Source organism: Odocoileus virginianus, chromosome 24 (assembly GCF_023699985.2).
Source record: "Odocoileus virginianus isolate 20LAN1187 ecotype Illinois chromosome 24, Ovbor_1.2, whole genome shotgun sequence".
NCBI lineage: Eukaryota > Metazoa > Chordata > Mammalia > Artiodactyla > Cervidae > Odocoileus > Odocoileus virginianus.
Window position 1 is genome coordinate 23,662,467 of NC_069697.1, and position 22,055 is coordinate 23,684,521.

Below are 22,055 nucleotides of genomic sequence, written 5' to 3' on the forward strand. Positions count from 1 at the left end.
CTTTCATATTGAAAATCATAAGTTTAGACTTTTATTTCTTGCTTTTGGAGAACTTGTTTTGATTGTTAACTTAGACACTCTTAGCAATACAAAATGCTGAGTGTATGTTACAAAAATTTCAGACACTTGTGCTTAGAACTTAGAGGCATATCCTGTTGCATCCAAACATAAAATGATTGTTATCTAAAAGGGAAAATAACACATCTTCATTAGTCTGTCTGAAATCCGGTAGGTGGAAAGCTTCTCTCGGGTAGTAGGTGAGCAGGATGATAACTGGGGAAAGACAAAGACAGCATACCTTTGAATTGACTGGATTTTTATATATCTAGGAAAGTTCTGGTGATTTTCAGAGCCCTTGACAACATTTCTGGAAAACAGAGAAAGCTATCCAGGGTACAGAGGTTTCTGAGGAAGACTAGTATTTTTTGCTTTTACCATTTATTTAACCACATAGCATAATTTTTATATCTTATTGAAATAGCTCATATCACATCTGGTAAAGCATTTTTTTCTTGTCCTTTTACTTGGTCTGTTTTTGTTTCCATTCACCTAATATGAAATTGGGCCTAAATGCTCTGGATGTTTACTTTAAAAGCAATAAATTATAGTGCTAGATATCATTTATAACTGACTCAGTATGGCTGATACTTACACATTGTTATTGATGACCCTGGACTCTGGGCAATTGTCTTTTTTCTCTGACATAAATTGATTTCCCTTCCCTCCTTGTAGAGGATGGCTTTAACTGATCATTGTACTAATGGGAAGGAGTCCAGGTCATCCTGAGAAGAGTTGGCTTGTGCAGAGTCCAGGACGCAGATTTGTTGGATTTCTGTAAGCCACTCGAAGCCACATATTCATTTCTGATGACAACTTTACACTTGTGTTGGCAGAACACCCACAGTGACAACTGTTGCCTATGTTTAGTCTGCCCGGGAGCTCTACCAGCTAGCATGTTTGGGAGAAAACCTACTCTGTTCTTGTTAGCAGCTATGTAAATATTAGACCTTTCTGAATTTGTCTTCTCAGATCTGCCATCCTTTTAGGTAAATTGCATCCTCTGATTGCCTCAACTTACCTTTAAAATGAAAGATTAGAGGATTTAGACATTCTTTGGGTCATTTAAAGCACGTTTTTTTTTTTTTTTGCATCAGTAATTAGTTTTATAAATGTTTGGCTTATTATTTTTAAACTTTTATTTCCCCTGTGTCTTAGTTTCTTGTGGCTGCAATTACCACAAACCTGGTGGCTTCAAACAACAAGAGTTTATTTTTTCACAATTCTGAAGGCCAGAAGTCTGCAATCAAGGTGTTGAGCCCATTCTGGAGGCCCTAGGGGAGAATCCCTTCCTTGCCTTTCTAGCTTCTGGTGGTTGTCTATTTTCCTTGCCTCCTCACTCCCTGCTCTGTCTTCACAGTGCTTTCTCTATATGTCTCTCTCAGAACTCCTGCCTCTTAAAAAGATACGTGTGATTGCATTTAAGGCCCACCTAATAATCTGGGGTAAATTTCTCCTTTCACATCTTTAAAGCACATCTTTTGCCATATAAATAGTCACAACTTTGAGGGATTAGGTCATGGATATCTTTGTGGGGGGGGTGGGGTGGGGGGCACCATTCAGACTACTATACCCTGGTTCTTTAATCCCTATCCAAATAAATATTACCTAATTCAAAAAAGAAAAGGTTATTTTTTTAAATGAGAAGCAAGTGGTGAGGAGTAGGGGAAGTCAAAGTGAGCCATTTAGTCCTTAGTTTCTTATGGAAGGAATTGGCTAGGTGATAACTAACAGTTTCTCTAGACCTAACATTTTTTATGAAGTGACTCCTAGATTGTCCTGGGAGTTTATTTTTGGAGTCAATTTTAAATGCAAATCAAAAACTCGTTCTTATATTTTGGGCCAATGTAGTCCAGCTGGGTTTCCCTAGAACTTGAGGGACAGAAAACTGAGTTGTTGACTGGTTATCATTCATTCCAATGAAGCTGAGGACTGTGTAGTCTGGATTTCCTATCCAGTAAGACTAGTTCATCAAACTTAAACACTTAAAGTCAATTTTGCCTCAGTTAAGATAAATTTCTTTTCAGAGAGGGGAGTAAGCAGAATTTTAAGGAAAAAAAAACCTGACAGATTTTTCTACCTGAAACTAGGTCATGGACCTAGATTTTAAATTTTTCACTTGCAGTCTTTTTTTCCTTTGGCTGTGCAGCATGCTGGATCTTAGTTCCCTGCAGTGGAAGCTCTTAACCACTGGACCTTCAGGGAAGCTCCGACATGCAGTCTTACTCTTCAGACTTACTGAGTACCTGTTCCATCATGTTTCATTGCTAGGAAGCACACCAGAAAGCATGGGATTGAGATGGTGTCATTGAAAGGACTGCTTCAAGATCAAGTTTTATAACACACTCGTTATTTATTTCTTCCATGGAGTGGAGGAACCAAATTGAATTCAAGTGTTTCTCTGATTGTAATCTACAATTCTTAGAATAAAACAAGTTCATATCTGAGCCAGCGGGCATAATTATGTCGGAATAAAATGCCCTTTACAAAGAGGTCAACCCAACAGGCTGGGAAATCTATCTTTGGTTTCTGAGGCAAATCCTTGAACTCCATGTGCCTTGTTTCGAATCCCTAAATCAGTAAGACTCACTTACCTCACAGGGAGTTGTGGAGGGTAATATACTGCTAATTTGTTGAGTATTTCACAACAATAAATTATATCTAGTAATCTGATAAACATAGGCAAGCCTCATTTATATGTGTAGTTGGAGACAAGGATAGATAAAACTTACAGATAGCTCAGAAAATTCATTAAAGTTATTTTTAACTACTTCTGTTATAAAACATTTTACCTTTTGTTTCCTGTGTACTTTCCAAAGTGTTTTTTTTGTTCTTTTTCCATAACAGACATGAGGAAAGTAGGGCAAGGAGTTAACACTAATGTAGGTGATGAAGGGATCACTTCATCAAGAGGATACAATAATTCTAAAATTTACACAACTAATAATAAGCATCAAAATACAAGAAAGAAAACAATAGAACTAAATAATACACACTCACAATTGTATTGGCAACTTCAACACCTTTTAGTCTAAAAAAGAACTGAAATAATGTGTGCTGTGGGGTCAGTCATGTCCGACTCTGCAACCCCATGGACTGTATAGCCTGCTAGGCTTCTCTGCCCATGGCATTTTCCAGGCAAGAATACTGGAATGGGCTGCCATTTCTTACTCCAGGGGATCTTCCCAACCCAGGGATCAAACAAGAGTCTCCTGCATTGGCAGGCAGATTTGTTACCACTGTGCTATCTGAGAAGCCCATTAATAGAACAGGTAGACAGCAAAGCAGTAAAGACTGGAACAGCACTGTCAATGAGCCTGATACCATAGACATTCATAGGATATTCCACCCAACAGAAGCAGAGAATATACATTTTTTTTCAAGTGCATAGCAACATTTAACAAGTCAGACCGTCTGTCATAAATCTCTAAAGGATTTGATTATACAAAGTATGTTTTCTGGCTGTAATGGAATTAGAAATCAGTAACTGAAAGACACCTGGAAAACACCCCAAATAATTGAAACTAAACAATATACTTCTGAGCAACCTATGGATCAAAGACAAGATCACACAAAAAAATTGGAAAATATTTTGTACTGAATAAAAAGAAATGATGACATAACAAAATGTGTGGGATACAGCCAAGGCAGTGCTTAGAGGAAAATTTATAGTAGTAAATGCTTTAATTGAAAAGACAAAGTTTGAGATCGACATGGACACACTGCTATGTTTAAAATGGATAAACAAGGTCCCACCATATAGCACAGGAAACGCTGATGGTGTAACATGCCAGCCTGGAAGGGAGGGGGTTTAAGGGGAGAAGGGACAGGTGCAGATGTAGGGCTGAGTCCCTTAGCTATTCACCTGAAACTATTGCAGCATTGTACTCTGCTATACCTCAATACAAATAAAAGGTTTTTTCAAAAAGGTGGAAAGATCTAGAGTCTTTCTGGCTTAACCTAGAAAAAGGGATGAGTGATGATGTTTAAGGGTACAAAGTTGTAATAAGTAGTAAATAAACTCTAAATACCTAATGCAGGACTTCCCTGGTGAAATAGTGGATAAGAATCCACCTACCAATGCAGGGGACATGAATTTGATCTCTGGTCTGGGAAGGTTCACATGATGTACCACAACCACTGAGCCCATGCTCTAGAGCCTGCAAGCTGCAGCTGCTGAAGCAAGCGTACCTAAAGCCTGTGCACCGCGATGAAGAGTAGCCCCTGCTCGCCACAACTCAAGAAAGCCCTCACACAGCAATGAAGACCCAGTGCAGCCAAAAATAAAATTATTTTTAAAAATAAAAAATCAAAAAAGACCTAATGCATGGTATCATGAATATGGGATAATATTATACTGTAATTATATAATGTGATAAACATCACTACAGTGTCCACCATATTACAATATATAAATGTATCAAAGATATACATGCTGTATACCTTAAACTTACAGCATTACATGACAAATTCATTCAATTTTAAAAAATCAAGCCCACAGTGAGCAGAAGAAAGGAAATAGTGAAAGTAAAAGCAGTGAATAGTTGATGAAGTATAAAACAAGACCAGCAGAGAAAAATCAATGAAACTGAAAGTTGTTTTTTTGGGAGAAGATAATGTAGTGAGCAAGTTTGATCAGTGAAAAAAAGACAAATTACTAACATTAGGAATAAGAGAAGGGATACCACTACTAATCCTATAGACACTGTCAGAGTTTTACAAGGGAGAATTATGAAGTTTTGCCAGTGCATTTAGTGTTTAGGATAAAATGAATGGCTTCCTTGAAAGACAGACTACCAAAGCTCACTTCAGAAGAAATTAAGAACCTCACTATACCTGTGTGTATTAAGGAAATGGAATTTGTAGTTAAAAGCCTTCCCACAGAGAAAAACTCGGTCCAAATGGCTTGGCAGGTGAATTTTACCAACTTCTATGGAAGAAATAACATCAATCCTATACAAACTCTTCCAGAAGATAGAAGTGTATTTTTAACTTCATCTACTATCAGACATTTAAATTCTCTGCTTTATATATTTAAAAGTGTTTTCTAATTTTTTTATTCCCCCACAGCAGACCTGTGAGATAAGCAGGGCAAAGTGCTAACACCTTAGGTTAAGTGACCTGTCTCGTTCAACTTTCCAGTGATCTAGTTGGGATAGGACCCACATCTTATTCCTAGTTCTGATACTGACTGTTAACTAGTTGCCCTTTTAATAGGTTTTTTTTTACAACAACCTTTGGGATGGTGCTAGCCATTGCTGACTGAACCAAGGAGAGACTTGGTGATACTTCAGCTTAGTTCTTAAGTTGAAGATGGGCTTAAACTCAGTGCTCATGGACTATTGACACTTACTTGGCTCTCAGTAAATATATAACCAACCAGACAATTTTAGAGCAAGGGTCAGTATTACTGTATTATCCTTTTGGCATAGGCTCTGAGTCGGGATGATGGTTGGAAGCTGGACAAAAACATCTTATTTGGCTTAAGCAATGTGTCAGAATGCTCAGTGGAAGAGCTGGGTGGTCTGAGATTGGCCATCCCTTAAGCCATTTATCTGATGGTGGCCTTTCTTTGCATTTAACTATCAATATATCTAAAGTGTAGCGCACACTTTTATGATATTGTAGCGTAGTAACTCACACTTATATGTCAATAGAGACACTTGCAAAGATGTACAAGGTTCAATAATTTCTGGTGTGGGTTTGTTTCTCCTGTCATCACCCATTATGTATTTTTTTACAGCTTTTAAATTGCCACAGAGAGAAATTGGTCAGGATCTTAATAGATGGCCAAGGAGCTGCCAAGGATACCGTTGTATGGGATGGGAAAAAGTTCAATACTGGGTTGATTTTATTTATCTAAATTGTAGGCTATGACTTCAATATAATTCATGTTGCTAATACACCAAGGTAATGGCAGAGCACAAAACTATGCCATATGCTGAGGGAATGCTCTTTTACTCCTGGAAGTTTTACAGTCTGAGATATCTTTCTTATTCCAATTATATAAAAACTTGTCAGGATGTGTTAATCAGATTTTACCATACTGATCTAAAGTCTAATACCATCTCAGTAGTTACATTAGTGATTTTAGTTTATGGTTATGCAAATTAATTTTTATGACTCTTGAATGTCTTTGGTAAACTAAGACTATGGTAGAATGTAAATTGTTAGGCATAGTAGAAGCTCTTCCTTCAAATAGAGGAAATGTTGAGCTGATCTGAAGAAGCCATTGTAGGCCTTAAGCTGCTGACAAGCTAGATAGGCGTGCATCTTAAGTTTACGACTATTTGAGAAATGCTTTATGACTGTGATTTTAATTGGGGATGGGCACTTCAGTTCTCTTTTAACCCCTCCATATTCTGTGAACATGATTTGCCAAAGTGATATGTAAAAATCTGAGATTTGCAGTCATCTACTCAAATGGTACTCTTATCCATTTTTCTTAAAATTTATGGAGAAATTGCCAGGTTCCTCATGAAAGGTGACAAGCTCTACTAGTTCATGCTTCATTATGTTTAATTAATAGAGAGGGGTTGGTGTGAGATTAACACCAGAGACTGTGGTACTTTGAGAGATTCAGTACATTCCAAGGATAGAGGTGTTCAGAGGCACCATCTGGAAGACATTTCCCCTTAGTGGTACCAAATTCTACTTTCTCTTGAATCAAGAAACAATTGAATAGCTAACCTCTTGCCCATGATGGCTTAGGTGTTCCCTAACTAAATTTAGAGAAAGTAAGACACTTAAGAGACGAAACACAGTAGATTTGAATATAGGAAAAACAAATCCCATGTAAGGTTATTTTGTGGGATTGTGATGTGGTAATGAGATACCAAGAATTTGTGTTACCGCTAAATGTACCAATGAACCAAATGTAAAACTGAGTTGTTCTGAGAACTGCTGTAGTACACATTCATTTATATTTTTTAATGGGGTCAGAGCTTAGAGGACATTACAATGAAATTTATAGGGTAGCTTTTATCTCCATTTATAATGTGTGTGTTTTAATCTAAAGGAAGAAAAGACTCTACTCCCTTGCTTGCTGGCGCGGGAGGGTTAGATAATCAGCAAATAGGATACTTTGCCCCAGAATAATTCTGTGACTGGTGGAAGTAGTGCCTTGGCCTGATTTTTAAGGCCAAGGATGGCGAACTGGAGCTCTGCTAGCCAAGGGAGAAGCATTTCCTCTTTCCACACTCCTCTCTATTAATAAAGTTTGTGTTGCCTATATGTGGCTTGTTAATGATAGGGGTGTTAACGACCACAGTTAATCTTCCTCCTCAACTCTTTCCTAATCCAGTCTCTTAAATAGACATTTAAAAAGCTTTTAACTCCTCTTGAATTGGATGCTCATAGGCTTTTGGTGGAGGTAGAGTGATAGTTATCAGCCCATTTAACAAAACCTGAGACAGCCAGGACAGCTGTAATGTGCATCTCTATGCTGTGTTTTTGTTAAGATGCCACATGGCTAATACTTTGGAAATCATAAATCTAGTGGAAGAAAACATCTTTATAGAGGGTATTTTAGTTTTATGCTGTATGTGTGACAAACCTAAAACCATTGGTACTTCTAGATCTATAAAGAGCAAAGAATACAGACCAGATTAAAATGGTTCTGTAAATTTGGTTTCTTTTCATCTGTTTTATTTGCTACAATAGGCTGTAAAGAGGACGCCTTGAAGACAACACTGTAGCTGACAGTTTAATCTTCACATAAGCCAACAGCTTTCCCCAAGGGTCTTAGGGGAGACTTGGGAGTTTCTCAAGCCTGGACCAACGGAAGTCGCCTGTCAGTGGCATATTTAATTAACACATGTGAGAGGGACCTTTGCTGCTCTATAGAATTGACTTTTTTTTATAGAAGATTTGCATTCTTAGTGTGCTTATAAAACTTATATTAAAATTCTGTAAAAGAGCTCATTGATTAATGCATTTTGACACTTGACTACCACTGCCAGATAGTTCATTAGATAGTTCAGTGAGGCAGCTTAGCAGTTGCTTTTGTTACTTTTTAAACAATACAAAGAAAGCTTAGAGAAAGACTTAGAATTATTATATATATGTATGTATGTGTATTTTGGCTGCCCTGGGTTTTCACTGCTGCACACGGGCTTTCTCTGGTTGTGGTCAGTGGGGACTTCTCTTCATTGTGGTGCATGGCCTTCTCATTGGGGTGGTTTCTCTTGCGGAGGAGCACAGACTCTAGGTGTACAGGCTCAGTAGTTGTTGTTTGTGGCTTCCAGGCTAAAAAGTGTGGGCCCAGTAGTTGTGGTGCATGGGCGTAGTTGCTCTGCGGCATGTGGAATCTTCTGGACCAGGGATCCAACCTGTGTCCCCCTACATTAGCAGGCAGATTCTTACCCACTGCACCACCAGGGAAGTCCTAGTTTATATATATATACACACTGTGTGTGTGTATGTACACACGTGTGTGTGTGTGTGTATGCTTTTGCTTGTAAGTGGTCATGAAAATGCAAAAGCCACCAGGACAACTGACTTTGATAAGTAGTGAATGGAGGGATTGGGCAGAGTACAGAAACCAACAATCTTATATGAGTGGTTCTCTGTTTCCAGTATTGATCTGTTAATGCAACCAGTTAATCATGACATTTACTATTCTTCTGGGTTGCCCCAGCTTTCTGTGATGCCCTCTCTAAATTTCTGGGGACTGGCAGTTTTTACCTTTTTTTTAAATCTTCTTTTACCCTTACAATGTATGGGATTCTTTTGGTCCCTCTCTGCTTCACCTCCTCACCTCTTCCTGTTTTTTTTTCTGGAAGATTTCATCTGTTAAAGAGGTTTCCTATCATCGACTTGGAATGTGCGTTCTGACTGTGCCTGACAGCAAAGGTCTTTGATGTTTGTCCAAGGCTGAATTCTCACCAGATTCCCTGGTTTAGGTGTTTTTCCCCCAGCACACAGGGGCCTGCCTATAAGGTGAATTTGCCTTGTATCATTGATATGAAGGGTTGGTGGGGCCTGCTCTTTCTCGTGATCTGATGGGCAGTTAAATTGCTGGACTCTGTCTGTAGTTGTTGATGCCTTTACCAGAGAGTTCCTGCGTGTGTTCAAGAAAAGGCCGAGATCTCTTATGTTTGAAAGATGGGACTCGAGAAGCTCACCCCTTCCCATGGAGATTTCCATAAGGATAATAAGGTTGTGCTCAAGAGGCTCAGCCTCTCTTCCTCCGTCATGGTATCGGGATTCTACCTTAATCTCTCCATCATCCTGCCAGCCATGTCTCATTTCTCACACTGGAACACTCCCTCCTCCCAAGCTCAGCGTGAACCACCAGTCTAGATGCTTTATCTGGTCCAGGCTCTAGCCCTTAAATTGTCCGTCTGGCTTTGTGTTTCATTTGACCCTAACACACTGGGTCGCACTGTCTAAAAGAGAATTATGTCCCCTCCGATGTCTGAGTGCATTTCTCATTTCTTACTGCTGCTCCTGAGCAGATCTGTAACTTCAAGGTTAAGATAAGACACATTCCATCAGAACTATGTCGTCATCCTTGCCAGCTTCTGATCTGTGACTGTCCAGGAGATTTACAAGACAATTGCATGCCATTCTTTACAGAATATTATGGTTGGACTCTGACTCCTGGCATCAGGCCCAATTTGATTTGTCAGCTGTTGCAAAACCCATTTCCCAAAGAGAAAAGGATCTTAGCCATGTGCCTTTTAGCCAGTTGTTAAGAGTGGGAAAGAGGGAATTGATCTGGTTCTTTATTCCCTGATATTTTAAGGAGAAAGATGGACACCAGAATGTTTTTGTTCCTTTCCTCATTGGATTCCCTTGTTTTCCTAAAAGGTTTCACTAAAATCTTAGTATTGCTGTCATTCGTTCCTCTCCCTTATCCCTTCACAGAACTGCTGTTTTTTCATTCTGCAATCTCCAATGTTTCCCTGAGTTTTAAGGAGTAAGAATTTTGCCCTTGAGAGAAAAGGTTGCCTGCCTTTTCTCTGAAAGTTTATTGGTTTACCAGCACCAGGTTAACAAAGACAAGGTTCCTCCTTTCTTGCTCTCTAACATGTTGAACTGCGGGAGTTACTGCATGTGATATGGCTTAATGGCTTAGGAATTTGGAAGGTCACGTATTTCCTGCTGCTGTTGTATTAGGCCCTGTAATATTTTATAAAAGCTTCTCTTGAGGGACTTACCAGCCTGTGGTTTCACCATAAACTCACCCTTTCCCTTGGAGGTAGGCAGTGGGGATTTATTTGACCCCCTTTAGTGATTCTGGGGTTAGACCTAAAATTTATTTACTCAGGATCACACATGGCAAGTTAATCACAGAATCACAACTCTGATCTAATTCCTTTGGCATTGTTTTCATATCGCTTAACTACAAAAAGTTTTAAAAAGTTAGGAAGAGTCGAGAAAGGCAGATTTTACTCAGATTTCCTGATGAGTCTATTCAAAGTTGAAGAAATTCTCATAGTTGAAAACTGTCCATTGTGCTCTCATACCCTACAGTTTCTTCTGTTTGATAGGCAGAATCACCATTCTTTTTTTTCTCCCCCTCAGTCGGGTTCTTTGCTTTTGATTGTCCCTTATTCATACTCTCTTGTGGCAGCAGCCTTTGTCTCTAAAAGACTCATATCTGTAAAGAAGAGAGCAGAGTTGTGGAGCTCTCTAAAATGTTCTTTAAGGCCAGCAGAAAGGAACATTCATGGGTCTGCAAGTCTCTTAAGTCTCTCTTCTTTATCTTAGTCCCTCCTTTTGTCAAGTATTAGGAATTTTTAATACACGAGGTTTTAATTATTATATTGTATAATTAATGTTCCAAGTGGGTAATTATTTAAAAATTTGTTTTATAATATTACAAAAACAACTGAGAAGTGGTTTTCAATTAACAGCAATGGTTGTGACTGGACTGTTCCTTCCCCTTCTGTTTTTAAAAACTACTGGAGAATTAAATTGTTTTCTATCTATAATTTTAGTCGAAAGATTCTTCGGTCGTGCTTCAAGTCCCTAGATTCTGTTTTTGAATCTAGTGATCCCCCCAAGAAGGAAAGTTGTATAGTATCTTTGAAATACTTCTCTTCTCCCTTTCTTGTTACTCCCTGCACCTGCCCCCTCCCAATTTTAATTAACTGTTCAGTGACAGATGGTAGAAAAGGCCTTGCCTAAAGTGTTCCTGGTGGGCTGGATTAAGGGGTCGGTAGTTTGTCCTGATCGTGTTGTAGAAGGATCTAGCCTTTCCCCGCCCCCGCTTCCAGTAGAGCGATAATCCTGTTAGATCTTAAAATGCTATTGATTAAATTCCCAGTGCTCTTAGAGAAACAAGCACAAATTCTGGATTTAAAAACCCAAGAGCCAATTCCCTGGAGCTCTGAATGCCTTAGACTTGAGGCCAAGGGAGGTACCTTCCAACTTCTCCACCCAGCCTTCTCTGAAAAGGAAAGTTAAGCCTTTTAACTTTTCCGTTTGCTTCTCACCCCCCTTAGTCTAGTACGGCTGCCAGTTGCCATGGCAACGGACTGGGACAGCTGCGCAGTGGCGCCTAGGCAGCTGGGTGGGGGCGGGGGAGCTGCCAGCCCGCCAAGCCCCAGACCTGGGAGGGGAGGCCCCTCCTGTTAGCCCAGAGGGAAAGAAAGAACTGGGGCGATCCGGTAGGTAAAGGAGGGAACCCCCATTCATCTTCTGCCTTTGGGGCTCCTCTTCTGCATGAAGGTATAAAGGGAGATTTCCCTCTTTCCTCCCTGAAACTGAAGAACACATATGTAAATCCTTGTTTTTCCTCGTGAGGCAGGGGAGGCCATAGTCACAATGCTTAACTGCATGCGTCTAACCCGGGGCTGGTTTTAACCCTGGCGCTCAGACCTAAACTGCTCAGCTCCCGGAAATTCCAAGGTGAGTGGGGGTGGGGTGGGGTATTCTCCCTGGAATTTGACGTTTCCTGTCTCTGGTGAGGTTGGAGGCTGCTTTTATTTTAAATAAATCAGATTTTTTTTTTTCCCCTTGAACCTAAAGGACTTTCATCTGAATTCGTGGAAAAATTATTGTGAAACTCCTTACCTTACATTCCCCCCACTCCTACTCCCTCATCCAAATGAAGTATTTTGATAAAAACATACAGTTTTTTTGGGTGGGCAGACCTATTGCTAGTAAGTTCTGGAGGTATGATTTACAACTATATATTCTTGGAATAATTCCCTAAATTATGCTAGTTTGAAGTAAATTGATTAATGCAACTTTTTATGGTACACAAAGACAAAATTCTGAGATTAGTAGTGACCTTTCCTACTCCTGGGGTGGTCATCTGATCAGAAAGAAAATATTTTTAGAATGCTGAAAAAAAAAGCTTTAAGGTTTACAGCAAGATAAAAATGGAGTTCAGCTAAGAAAACAATCCCTGCTACTCTGTAATCCAGACTCTAGGCACCATTTAACATGGTTAAGGAAGAATTCTTAAAAATGATTGTGGTGACAACAAGGAGGGAATTTAAAACACTAGAGTCTCTGCTGCGTACCCCCTGGTTGTGCATATTTCTGAGCTTAACTCAATTTCCATTTGTGTTGCCTTACTTCAGCTTTCCTTGGGTCTATGAATGGTTCTTCTGTGTTTTGAGGCTTCATGTTGATGTGAGTCTGCGACCAGACCTCTTTTTTCCTCCTCCTCTTCCTTTGGCCCAAAGTCAGCTCCAGTTAAGAGGAGAGATACCTCCTTAATATTTGGATTAGTTGAGTCTTAATTACTGAACAGCCCAATGACTAGTTTTGATTTTTAGGACTGAAAAATATTTTTCTCCTCCCCGCCTCCCTCTTATCCCCAAATGAAAGATGAGGCTTAATATATTTGAGGTGTCAGCCTTGCTTTTGTGAGCTGATGGATGCTCTGAAGGGACAAGCTCAATTTGTTGAAGGGAAATGTACCGAGTCACTGAAAATGTGGTGAAACATGCCCGAGCAGGCCTTTTTTGTTCTGCTGAGAGACTGTTCAGAATGCTCAGAGCAGAGGAAAGTTATATTTTGGTGGCTTTTCTTTTTTTCCCATTTTTGTAAAAAATCTTATTTAAACGGAAGGTTTTCCATATTTCTCTTCCGGTTTATGACTTGTAGACAGTTGTAGAGGTACCAGGAGTAAAATAACCACACACTACTTGTTCTATGGAATCTGAAATTAGAGTTAGATAATTGTGCCCATCTAATAATTTTGATCTTGTGAGCTGATGAGAAAGTTGTAATTAAGAAAGTGGGGATCTGTCCATTTTTGGTTAAATTCTTAGGACTCATCTGTAGAATGTTTCAGGACCCAAGAGAAGGGTATATGGCAGCTGTGTTATACCCGCTGCGTCCCATCAGGAAGAGTGAACGTTGTAACTGCTCACATGAATTCTGACCATTTTTGTCCCTCCCGTTTGCAGGAACCCGGTGGCCTTACTCCTTCAGGGGCGTCAGCGTGAGACATGGGGAAGAAAACCAAGCGGACAGCTGACAGCTCTTCCTCAGAAGACGAGGAGGAGTACGTCGTGGAGAAGGTGCTAGACAGGCGTGTGGTCAAGGGGCAAGTGGAATATCTACTGAAGTGGAAAGGCTTTTCTGAGTAAGTACTTTCTCAGACAGGTAGACAGCTTTGGTTCATTTCCCTGGGAACCATCACCATCTTTGTCTTATTCTTTCCTCGCCTGCACTCCTTTCTAAGAGTCACAAGACACAGCAGTAAACTAAGCAAGGTCTCCCCTTCTTGGAGCTGGTGTTCTAATGAGACTGCTTTTGAGAGGCAGTGTAATGAACTGGTTAGAAGCATAGATTAGGGGCCAGATTGCCTGAGTCCAGATTCTTGCTCCCACCACTTACAGTATGAGCTGGTTGACCTTGGTGAAGTTCCTTAATCTTCTTTCCTCAATAAAATAGGGATAAGAAATAGTATATATCATAGAGATGTTGGGGAAATGTATAGAGTCAGACACATAAGGTCAGTGTAAGTGTAAACTGTTATTGTTATTATTCTTTTGGATGTAACTAAATTAAAATACATACATTTAAGTAGAAGAAGTTGTAGTTGATCCCATAGCGCTCCATAATGACCCTTGGCTCTCAAAAGTGTTCTAGGATGAAACACTCATCTTTGTTATTTTTTTAACACTCATCCTAATAAGAGACTTAAATCTGAGACCCAGTATTTATTTTTAAAAATTTAAAATATATGTATAACTGACGCAAAAGAAATTGAGTGAACACTCAGATACATACCACCTGATTTCTACAATAACACTTTAATATAATCTTTGTTCCTCTGTCTTTTTTACTATTATTTATTTTAAAGACCTTAAAACCCCTCTTACATCAGTGAGCTCTAAGAATGATGCTGAAGTTCTGAGTATTCAGAGTTAGGCAGTAACTGGCTTTAAGTGCTGAAGTAAATATACACATACTGAAGCACAGAAGAGGTAGCTTGAAAAGTGAATTACACGAAGCTGTGTAATCATTAGGCATTTTGCCTTAATTTCTCAGTTCTCTTCCCAGAATGCCTGACAACAAAGAATGGATTTCTCTGAACACCAGTGAGCTGATAGGAACTGGTTTAGGTTCCTAGGAGTGTTCAGCAGAAATGGAATGCAAGCCAGATGTATTAAATTTTATGGTGGCTACATTAAGGAAAAGTGGAATGAATTTTAATAATATCTTTTATTAGACACTCCCATCAAAATGCTATTTAAAAATTAATACAAAAATTATTAATGAAATTTTATATTTTCATGCTAAGAATTTAAAATCTGTTGTATATTTTTCATTTTATAGCACATCTCAGTTCATACTAGCCACATTTCAAAGGTTCACTTACCATATGTGGCTAGTAGCTACCTTATTGAACATCACAACTTTAAAGTGTGAGACTTGAATAAAAGATTGAATGCTTTGTCAGTACCTTTGGACAAAGGTATGATCAGGAGCCTTTGGAATATAGTTAAGGTTATTATGGGAATCAAGTTTCTCATCTGGAGCATTGTTGGTGTTTTAGGTGGGACAGTTCCATGTACTGCAGGGTGCTTAGCATTTGTAGCACATAGAGAACTAAATGTGGGTAGCACAGCAGTCAGAATATGCCCTCCATATTTCTAAAGAAGCATGGTATCACAACATCCTCTAGAGATGAGCACTATGAATTTGAGAGGCCTAGCGGATCATGAGATAGGAATTAAAATACACCTGAAGGGGGCTTCCCTGGTGGTCCAGTGGTTAAGAATCTGCCTGGCAATGGAGGGGACACTGGTTTGATCCCTGGTCCAGGAAGATCCTACTTGCTTCAGAGCAGCTAAGCCCTGTGTGCCTCAGTTACTGAGCCGGCACTCTGGAGCCTGTGCCCTGCAGCAGGAGAAGCCAGCACAATGAGAAACCTGGACACCACAACGAAGAGTAGCCCCTGCTTGCTGCACCTAGAGAAAGCTTGAGTGTAACAGTGAAGAACCACCACAGGCGAAAATAAATCTTTAAAACCAAAAATACACCTGAAGACTCTAAGGGTGTTTATTTGGCCCATTGAATCATCACTGGAAATTGTTGGGTGTTCTGAAGAATTTGAAGACTGTGTAGTTGAGCTATTGGTACCTTACGTAGATAAAAGAGGTAAAGAAAATATTTAGGGTAGATGGATTAACATTTGTCTTGAGTTTTTCAAAAGTATCCGGAGTCTTATTAAAGACTGAGACAGATTGTGCCCCTTCAACATTGTCCTACCTATTGTTTGCTAGGCAGTGGTTATATCCTACCTCATGTGTTCTCTGTAATTCTCCTAACAGCCTTTAGAGGTATTTTGAGTTTACAGATGAGGAAATTAATTGTTTACCAGAGATAACATACCTGCTACATGCTAAAACAATGATCCAGCATCACATTTCTTTGGTGCTAAAATCCAGATTCTTTGTAAGTTATACCATGCTGCCTTTTGGGTGAAAATTGATTGCTGTGGAAACAATACCAACTTGGCTGGGAAAGGGATAATCCCGTTAGAAGGCTGGCTTTCCTTGGTGGCAACAGAGACTCTCCTACCTCCGCATCTTAGCTTGCTTACTATACTACAGGGTTGGCATGCCTCTTGGTGCCTTCATTCTCCTGGGATTGTAAACTATATATAATCTGTGAATTTAGGAGAAAGTTATTATATGAGGGTGTTTTTTTTTTTTTTTTTTTTTTTTTTGGCTGAAAGAAGAGCTATGAGGGAGAGGCTTTCCAATTTTAGCTCAAATGATTTAGAAATAAACTTTGTTTCATTCTTAAGCTCTTTTTGCAGAAAGCTGAAGTCTAGAGTATACCTCAGATTTTTCCATCATTCTTTTTTTTATTTTTTCCATCATTCTTATTGTTATAGCATGTGTTCAAACCATTCTCATTTAAAGATACTTCATTGTTTTTTTTTAATAAAGTATCTAAAATAAATAGTGCGTAAATGTAAAAAATATTTCCTAAGTCAGTGAAGGGATTATAGAAACTGTCTGTGATATGTGTATAGATATATCTTAATGTATCTGGTTCTTAATGAAAGAACCTCTGCCACTGGCTAGGAGTGAAGAAGATGCCTGGTTTGGTTTTTCCCAAAGAAGATACATTTCTTGCTTTGATTCCATAGCCTGCTATTGGTATTGGTGATTTGCATTTCTAAAATCCATGCTGGGAATACAGAGAACAAGTTTGTGAATGCAAACTTTGTTTTCCTCATAGAAGGACTCCCCTTGATCCAGGTTTAATTAGACACAGCTATTTAACTTAAATTATTTTTGCTTATTAATGTAGAAATGCATTTTGATTACCTAGAGACAGTAGACTTGAATCCATAGCATTGAATTAATGTGCTCCAAATACCAATTTTGAGTCTTTTCCTTCTTATGGTTCGCCTAAATTCTAATGATTTTAACCCTTACTGCCTTTTTTTCTAATTAACTATTTCAGTCTTCCAACAATTTGTTGGCATTTCTTTGAAATATAAGTAACATAATTAAGACAGTGTAAACTGGAATGCATTTAGAATTAGATTGTCCTCTCTTCAGGATTTGCATAGATGATGTATGAGATCACATTTGCCACTTACAAAGCAGAACTTACATTTGAATGTTTAACAGGTTTATTGAGATGCAGTTTACATACCATAAAATTCGTCTATTGAAGTATACAATTCAGTGATTCGTGGTAAATTTTTAGTTGTGCAACCATCAGCATAGTCCAGTTTTAGAACATTTCCATAACCTCCCCAAATTCCCTTGGATATGTTTGTATTTAATTGCAAGCCCTAGCGGCAAGGAACTACTGATCAGCTTTCTGTTTTTCAATGTCTTTCCTAGACATTTCGTATAAATGGAATCAGACAGTGTATGGTGTTTTGCATCTGTTTTGTTTTAATTTAGCACAGCCTTGAAGTTCTTCCATGTTGTAGCATATATTTTAGTATTATGTTCCTTTTTTGTTGCTGAATAGTATTTCATTGTATGGATATACCATATTATGTTTATCTATTCACCAATTGGTAGGCATTTGAATTGTTTTCTGTCTTTGACTACTAAAATGCTGCTATAATTGTGTGCAAGTTTTTGTGTGTGTGTGGATATATTGGATAGATTTCTAGAATCAAATTTATTATCTCCTTTAAGCATAGGGATTCTATTCCTTTTTTCCTATTTGTCTTCTGTAAAGTAAGGTATTGGATTCCCTCCTACCCCAAAACTTCTTCATTTCTTTCCTTTTTTCTCCATTCTTCTTGCCCAGGGAGCACAATACTTGGGAACCTGAGAAAAACTTGGATTGCCCTGAGCTGATTTCTGAGTTTATGAAAAAGTATAAGAAGATGAAGGAGGGTGAAAATAACAAACCCAGGGAGAAGTCAGAAAGTAACAAGAGGAAATCCAATTTCTCAAACAGTGCTGATGATATCAAATCCAAAAAAAAGAGAGAGGTAAGCTTTATTTCTCCTCTCCTCCGCCACCCCCCCAACTCTTCTGCTTCCCGTGCTTCCTCCTCACTCCACCCAAAAAAAGGGGGACACTGTTTTGTTTGTTTTTATTCTAAGGATGGCCTGTAAGAAAGAGCTTTTGGGGAGTTTTGTTGATCCACTACAGCGCCCCCTCCTGGCTGAGTAAGGAATGTAATATGTGTCTGCTGAATTGTGTTAAAGTGACAAAATTAAATCCCTGTAAAACATTCAGCCACTCTGTGCCTTTTTCATGCATAGGTGGCTGAGTTGTCTTACGGAGAGTCTTGTGAATTTTTTAGGGGTAGGAAGAAGCTTTAAAATATCTACCACTTTTTTCTTTTATTCCAAAGATAGCACTTAACTTTAACCCTTTGTATTCTTTCTTTTTTAATTCAGGTGAAATCACATAACATACAATTAACCATTTTATTTTATTTTTAAATTATTTATTTATGGCCACAACAACACATATGGGATCTTAATTCCCTGACCAGAACCAAACCCACGCCCCCTGCATTGGAAGTGCATAGTCTTAACCACTGGCCCGTCAGGGAAGTCCCCAATTAACTGTTTTAAAGTGAACAGTTTAGTGGCATGTTTAGTCTCTTTTGATCCTATTGTATTTTTACATACTTCAAATAAATTAATTTTCATCTTCCTTTTGAATCTTTATTGTTCAGTTTTGAAAATGTGTTTATGAAATTTTGGTTTGATTCAGTTATTTTAATCCTTCTGATATTTAGCTCTTAAGTAGCCATAAGCACTGTTACTGTCTTTTTTTTTCTCGTCTATGTCTTTTCCATCTGTGCACATGTGTCTCCACCCCCACCCCCACCCCCACAGCTTCCATTACTTTCATTAATTTCAAGGTTGTGAAGTCTTTTGTGGTAAAAGATATATCATACCCTTAAAGTTTAATACAATAAAAGTGTAGGTCTGCTTCTGAATCTTCTAGCGTCCCTGCCATAAGCGTCCATATTTATCTTCATTCTCCTTGGATACCCGTCTTGCTAGAGCATTAGTTCTCAGCCCTGGCTGCATATTAGACTCATGGCAGGAGGGCAGGTGGGTGTTTCAAAAGCCTCCTGTGCCCAAGATGCACTCCAGACCAATAAAATTCAAATTTCTGTGGGTTGGACCTATGCATTAGTATTTTCTAGAGACTTACACAGGTGATTCCTGGTCTCCAGAGGAGAGAAAGTGGGAGAACAGCTTTCCAAAAAGAATTGAAATAAGAGTGAAAGATTGGAGGCTGTCAGTGAAAGTGGACTCTAGTATTTTGTTTGTTTCCCTGATTGGTTTTATTTTTTCAGTCTTATTTAAAACTGCCCTATTCTGGTGAGGTGTGTATATCATTATGATATCGCGTACTAGTAAATAATTTGAAAATGCCTTCCCTTCTCTAAGGAGCTAAGACTTGGCTCTATCTTTCTTTTTACTTTTTTATTAGTCCTTTGTATTCTGGTTTTTGTCATTTGATGCATATTCTAGCTAAGTAAGGAGACCAAGAAACAACACAGCATGACTTCTGTAGCCATTTTTGACATATAGTGTGTATTTCCTCAACCTAAGGTTTCTATTCTTTTAAAAAGGAGTAGTCTGGGGGAGGGGGCAAGAAAAAAAAAGGAGCAATCTGACTTTGAGACGCTGGCCAGTGCAGTTTCCTTCCTAGGCCAGGTTTTGATGCTGCTGACCTTGAAAACCACCCCCCAACACCCATGTCCTTACATTATAATGTTCACCTGGGGCCCCTGGCAGCATTCTCAGCAGTGCTGATGGCTGTCATGTAGGCAGCTGGGAAGATAGGTGATTGTATATTTTAAAGGTGCAGGAGGGGATTTCATTTCTTTCTTTAGACCACTGCGGAAGAAATTTGTTAGTCGGCATTATGCCTGATTTAAGATTACTGCCTGTGTGATGATTTTAGCATTTTCCTCGCCTCGGCTCCTTTTCAGCAGCTTGAACATTTTTCTTCTCTTCCCTCCCGATGTGGCGAACTGTTTTCAGCCGCCAGCTATGATTTACGACTTGGTTGCTGTGCCAGCATTCCAGCTGTGAGCAGCTGTGTGCACATCTGGGAACCTCCTCCCTTTAAGCGCCCCAAAAGAGGCTATGCTTTTGAGCCTGTATGTCCCCTGATTCATGCATGGGATTTCCTGCTCTGTACGGGTCCTGGTATCTTTGGGACCACCTGGATACTGAAGGCTTTGTATCTCTCAGAAGAAAGCAAGATGAATGGCAGATCAGAGATTTTATCATGAAAATCAGACATTGGCGATTTAGTTCATTTGGGCAGTCTTTCTAAGTCTTTTTTGTGTTACCATTAGATAAGCTGGCATTATCTTCCATAGTAAGGTTGTTTAAATTACCTGGTTTGTATAAAATTTCACCATTTTGCTCTCACCAGTGCCGTCACACCTGAATCAAATCCTGTGCTCCTTATCTAGATTGCATGACTGCAATTTGACCAAGTTTGAATAATCCCCTACAGAATTTTTTTGCTTTAAATCCCTCTCCAGTTTACTCTATAAAGCTAACAACCTATCTCCATCAGGAGGGGACAGGCACAGATCAGGGCCTCTTCCCTAGTGCATGGGAATTATAGTATGTGATCTCTGAAAGAAATTTGCTGTTTTACAGTAGTTCTTTGAATCCCTTCTTAATCACTGTTCATTTGTAAGTACAGATGGCTATGCGAAAAGAAGTATTAAAAATACTGGTGAGTGTTAGATGAACTGAAAGTCCAGAAAACAAAGATTGAGAGGTGGTATACTTGAAGTTTATAGAATGAAAAAGGATTTAGTTTACCTGGACTTGTTTATCATCTGAGAAGCAAGTTTAAGGATATTTTAGGGGATGAGAGGAGTTCCTAGATGATGACTCCAGAATATTTAAGGGATATTAAGCAGTTTTAGGGGCCACTCCCAATCCTTTGATGGAATACTAGAAGGACAGCTGCATCTTCATGCAAAATAGCTCTTAGCATCTCTGTTACTGGCTGACCTAGTATTGTATTTCTGAAGTTCTAAGAACTTTATGAATTGAGTGACAAAAATGGTATCCAGTAATATTAACTTAGGTTGTGCTTTGTTGAGCTGAGAAACAGGGAGGTTTTTTACTCTTAGCTCCAAGCTATAACCTTTCTTTATCTTCTGTTTATAGCAGAGCAATGATATCGCTCGGGGCTTTGAGAGAGGACTGGAACCAGAAAAGATCATTGGGGCGACAGATTCCTGTGGTGACTTAATGTTCCTAATGAAATGGTGAGAGAGATTGGGCCTCCCTCTGCAATTGTGTTTCTTTACGGTGACTTGAATTCGTGTGGAAGACTGAGTATTCTCCAGCTAAGAATTCTGATCGTCAGGGATCTAAATTTTTAACTGATATCCGCTGTCAGTGTTAAATGGGAATTATGGTTCAGAGTGGATTTAAGATTGTAAAACTTTGGTATTAAGCCAAATTACATTAGCCCACATACCAGAAAATGGTAGGATTGAGGTAGGAAACATATAAACATGACCTAACCATTTATTTACACAGTTCTGAATCATTTACCGTTACACCATGAGCCTGTGGCCATGGGACAGAAATTGAGTGAGGCTTTCTGCCACCACTGAAGACCAAGACCGCTGAATAATGTGTAAAAGAGAAAAGTAATCTTAACAAAAGCATTAAGGATAATAGTAGCCAAAGCACAAGTTATTTCATCCGGTGGAGGGAATAGCTCTTAGAGGAAAGTGTAGTTACTTCCCCTCAGCTTGGTTTCTTAAAGACAGAGTGATTTATGGTGTAGCCCCACTACCTCTCTGTTTCCAAGTGTTCTGGCTTGTGATTTAAGTTTGATCTCTAAATAGAGGGTTCCTGCTACAGTGCCACTAAGGAAGCTAATTACCTTAAAAGTTGGATAGTCAGGAGGTTTAATATTTTATCTGATTGAAATTTTGCTGGTAAATTACCCAGAAGCCTACATTTGAAGAACCACTATAATCTCTCCAAAGTCAGGAGCTGTATTGACTGCTTTTCCCACTTATCCATATGTGGAACTTAATGACTTACATTCACATATTAACTAGGTTTTTCCACCATA

General features: G+C 39.0%; 1 protein-coding gene across 6 annotated transcripts in view; it reads left to right on the forward strand.

Annotated features, from left to right (window-relative positions):
• The window catches only part of CBX5 (chromobox 5), a 35,458-nt gene that overhangs the window by 4,195 nt on the left and 9,208 nt on the right, over positions 1–22,055 (forward strand). For 3 of the 6 annotated variants that reach the window (XM_020895129.2, XM_070454355.1, XM_020895125.2), the window contains 3 exons: positions 13,431–13,609; positions 17,764–17,950; positions 21,131–21,231. In XM_020895129.2, coding sequence (XP_020750788.1) covers positions 13,473–13,609; positions 17,764–17,950; positions 21,131–21,231 — 425 coding nt within the window. In that variant the 5' untranslated portion in view covers positions 13,431–13,472. Of the gene's footprint in view, positions 1–11,573; positions 11,676–11,722; positions 11,917–13,430; positions 13,610–17,763; positions 17,951–21,130; positions 21,232–22,055 lie in introns of those variants that run through there. The other 3 variants (XM_020895130.2, XM_020895126.2, XM_070454356.1) reach the window with 3 other exon arrangements.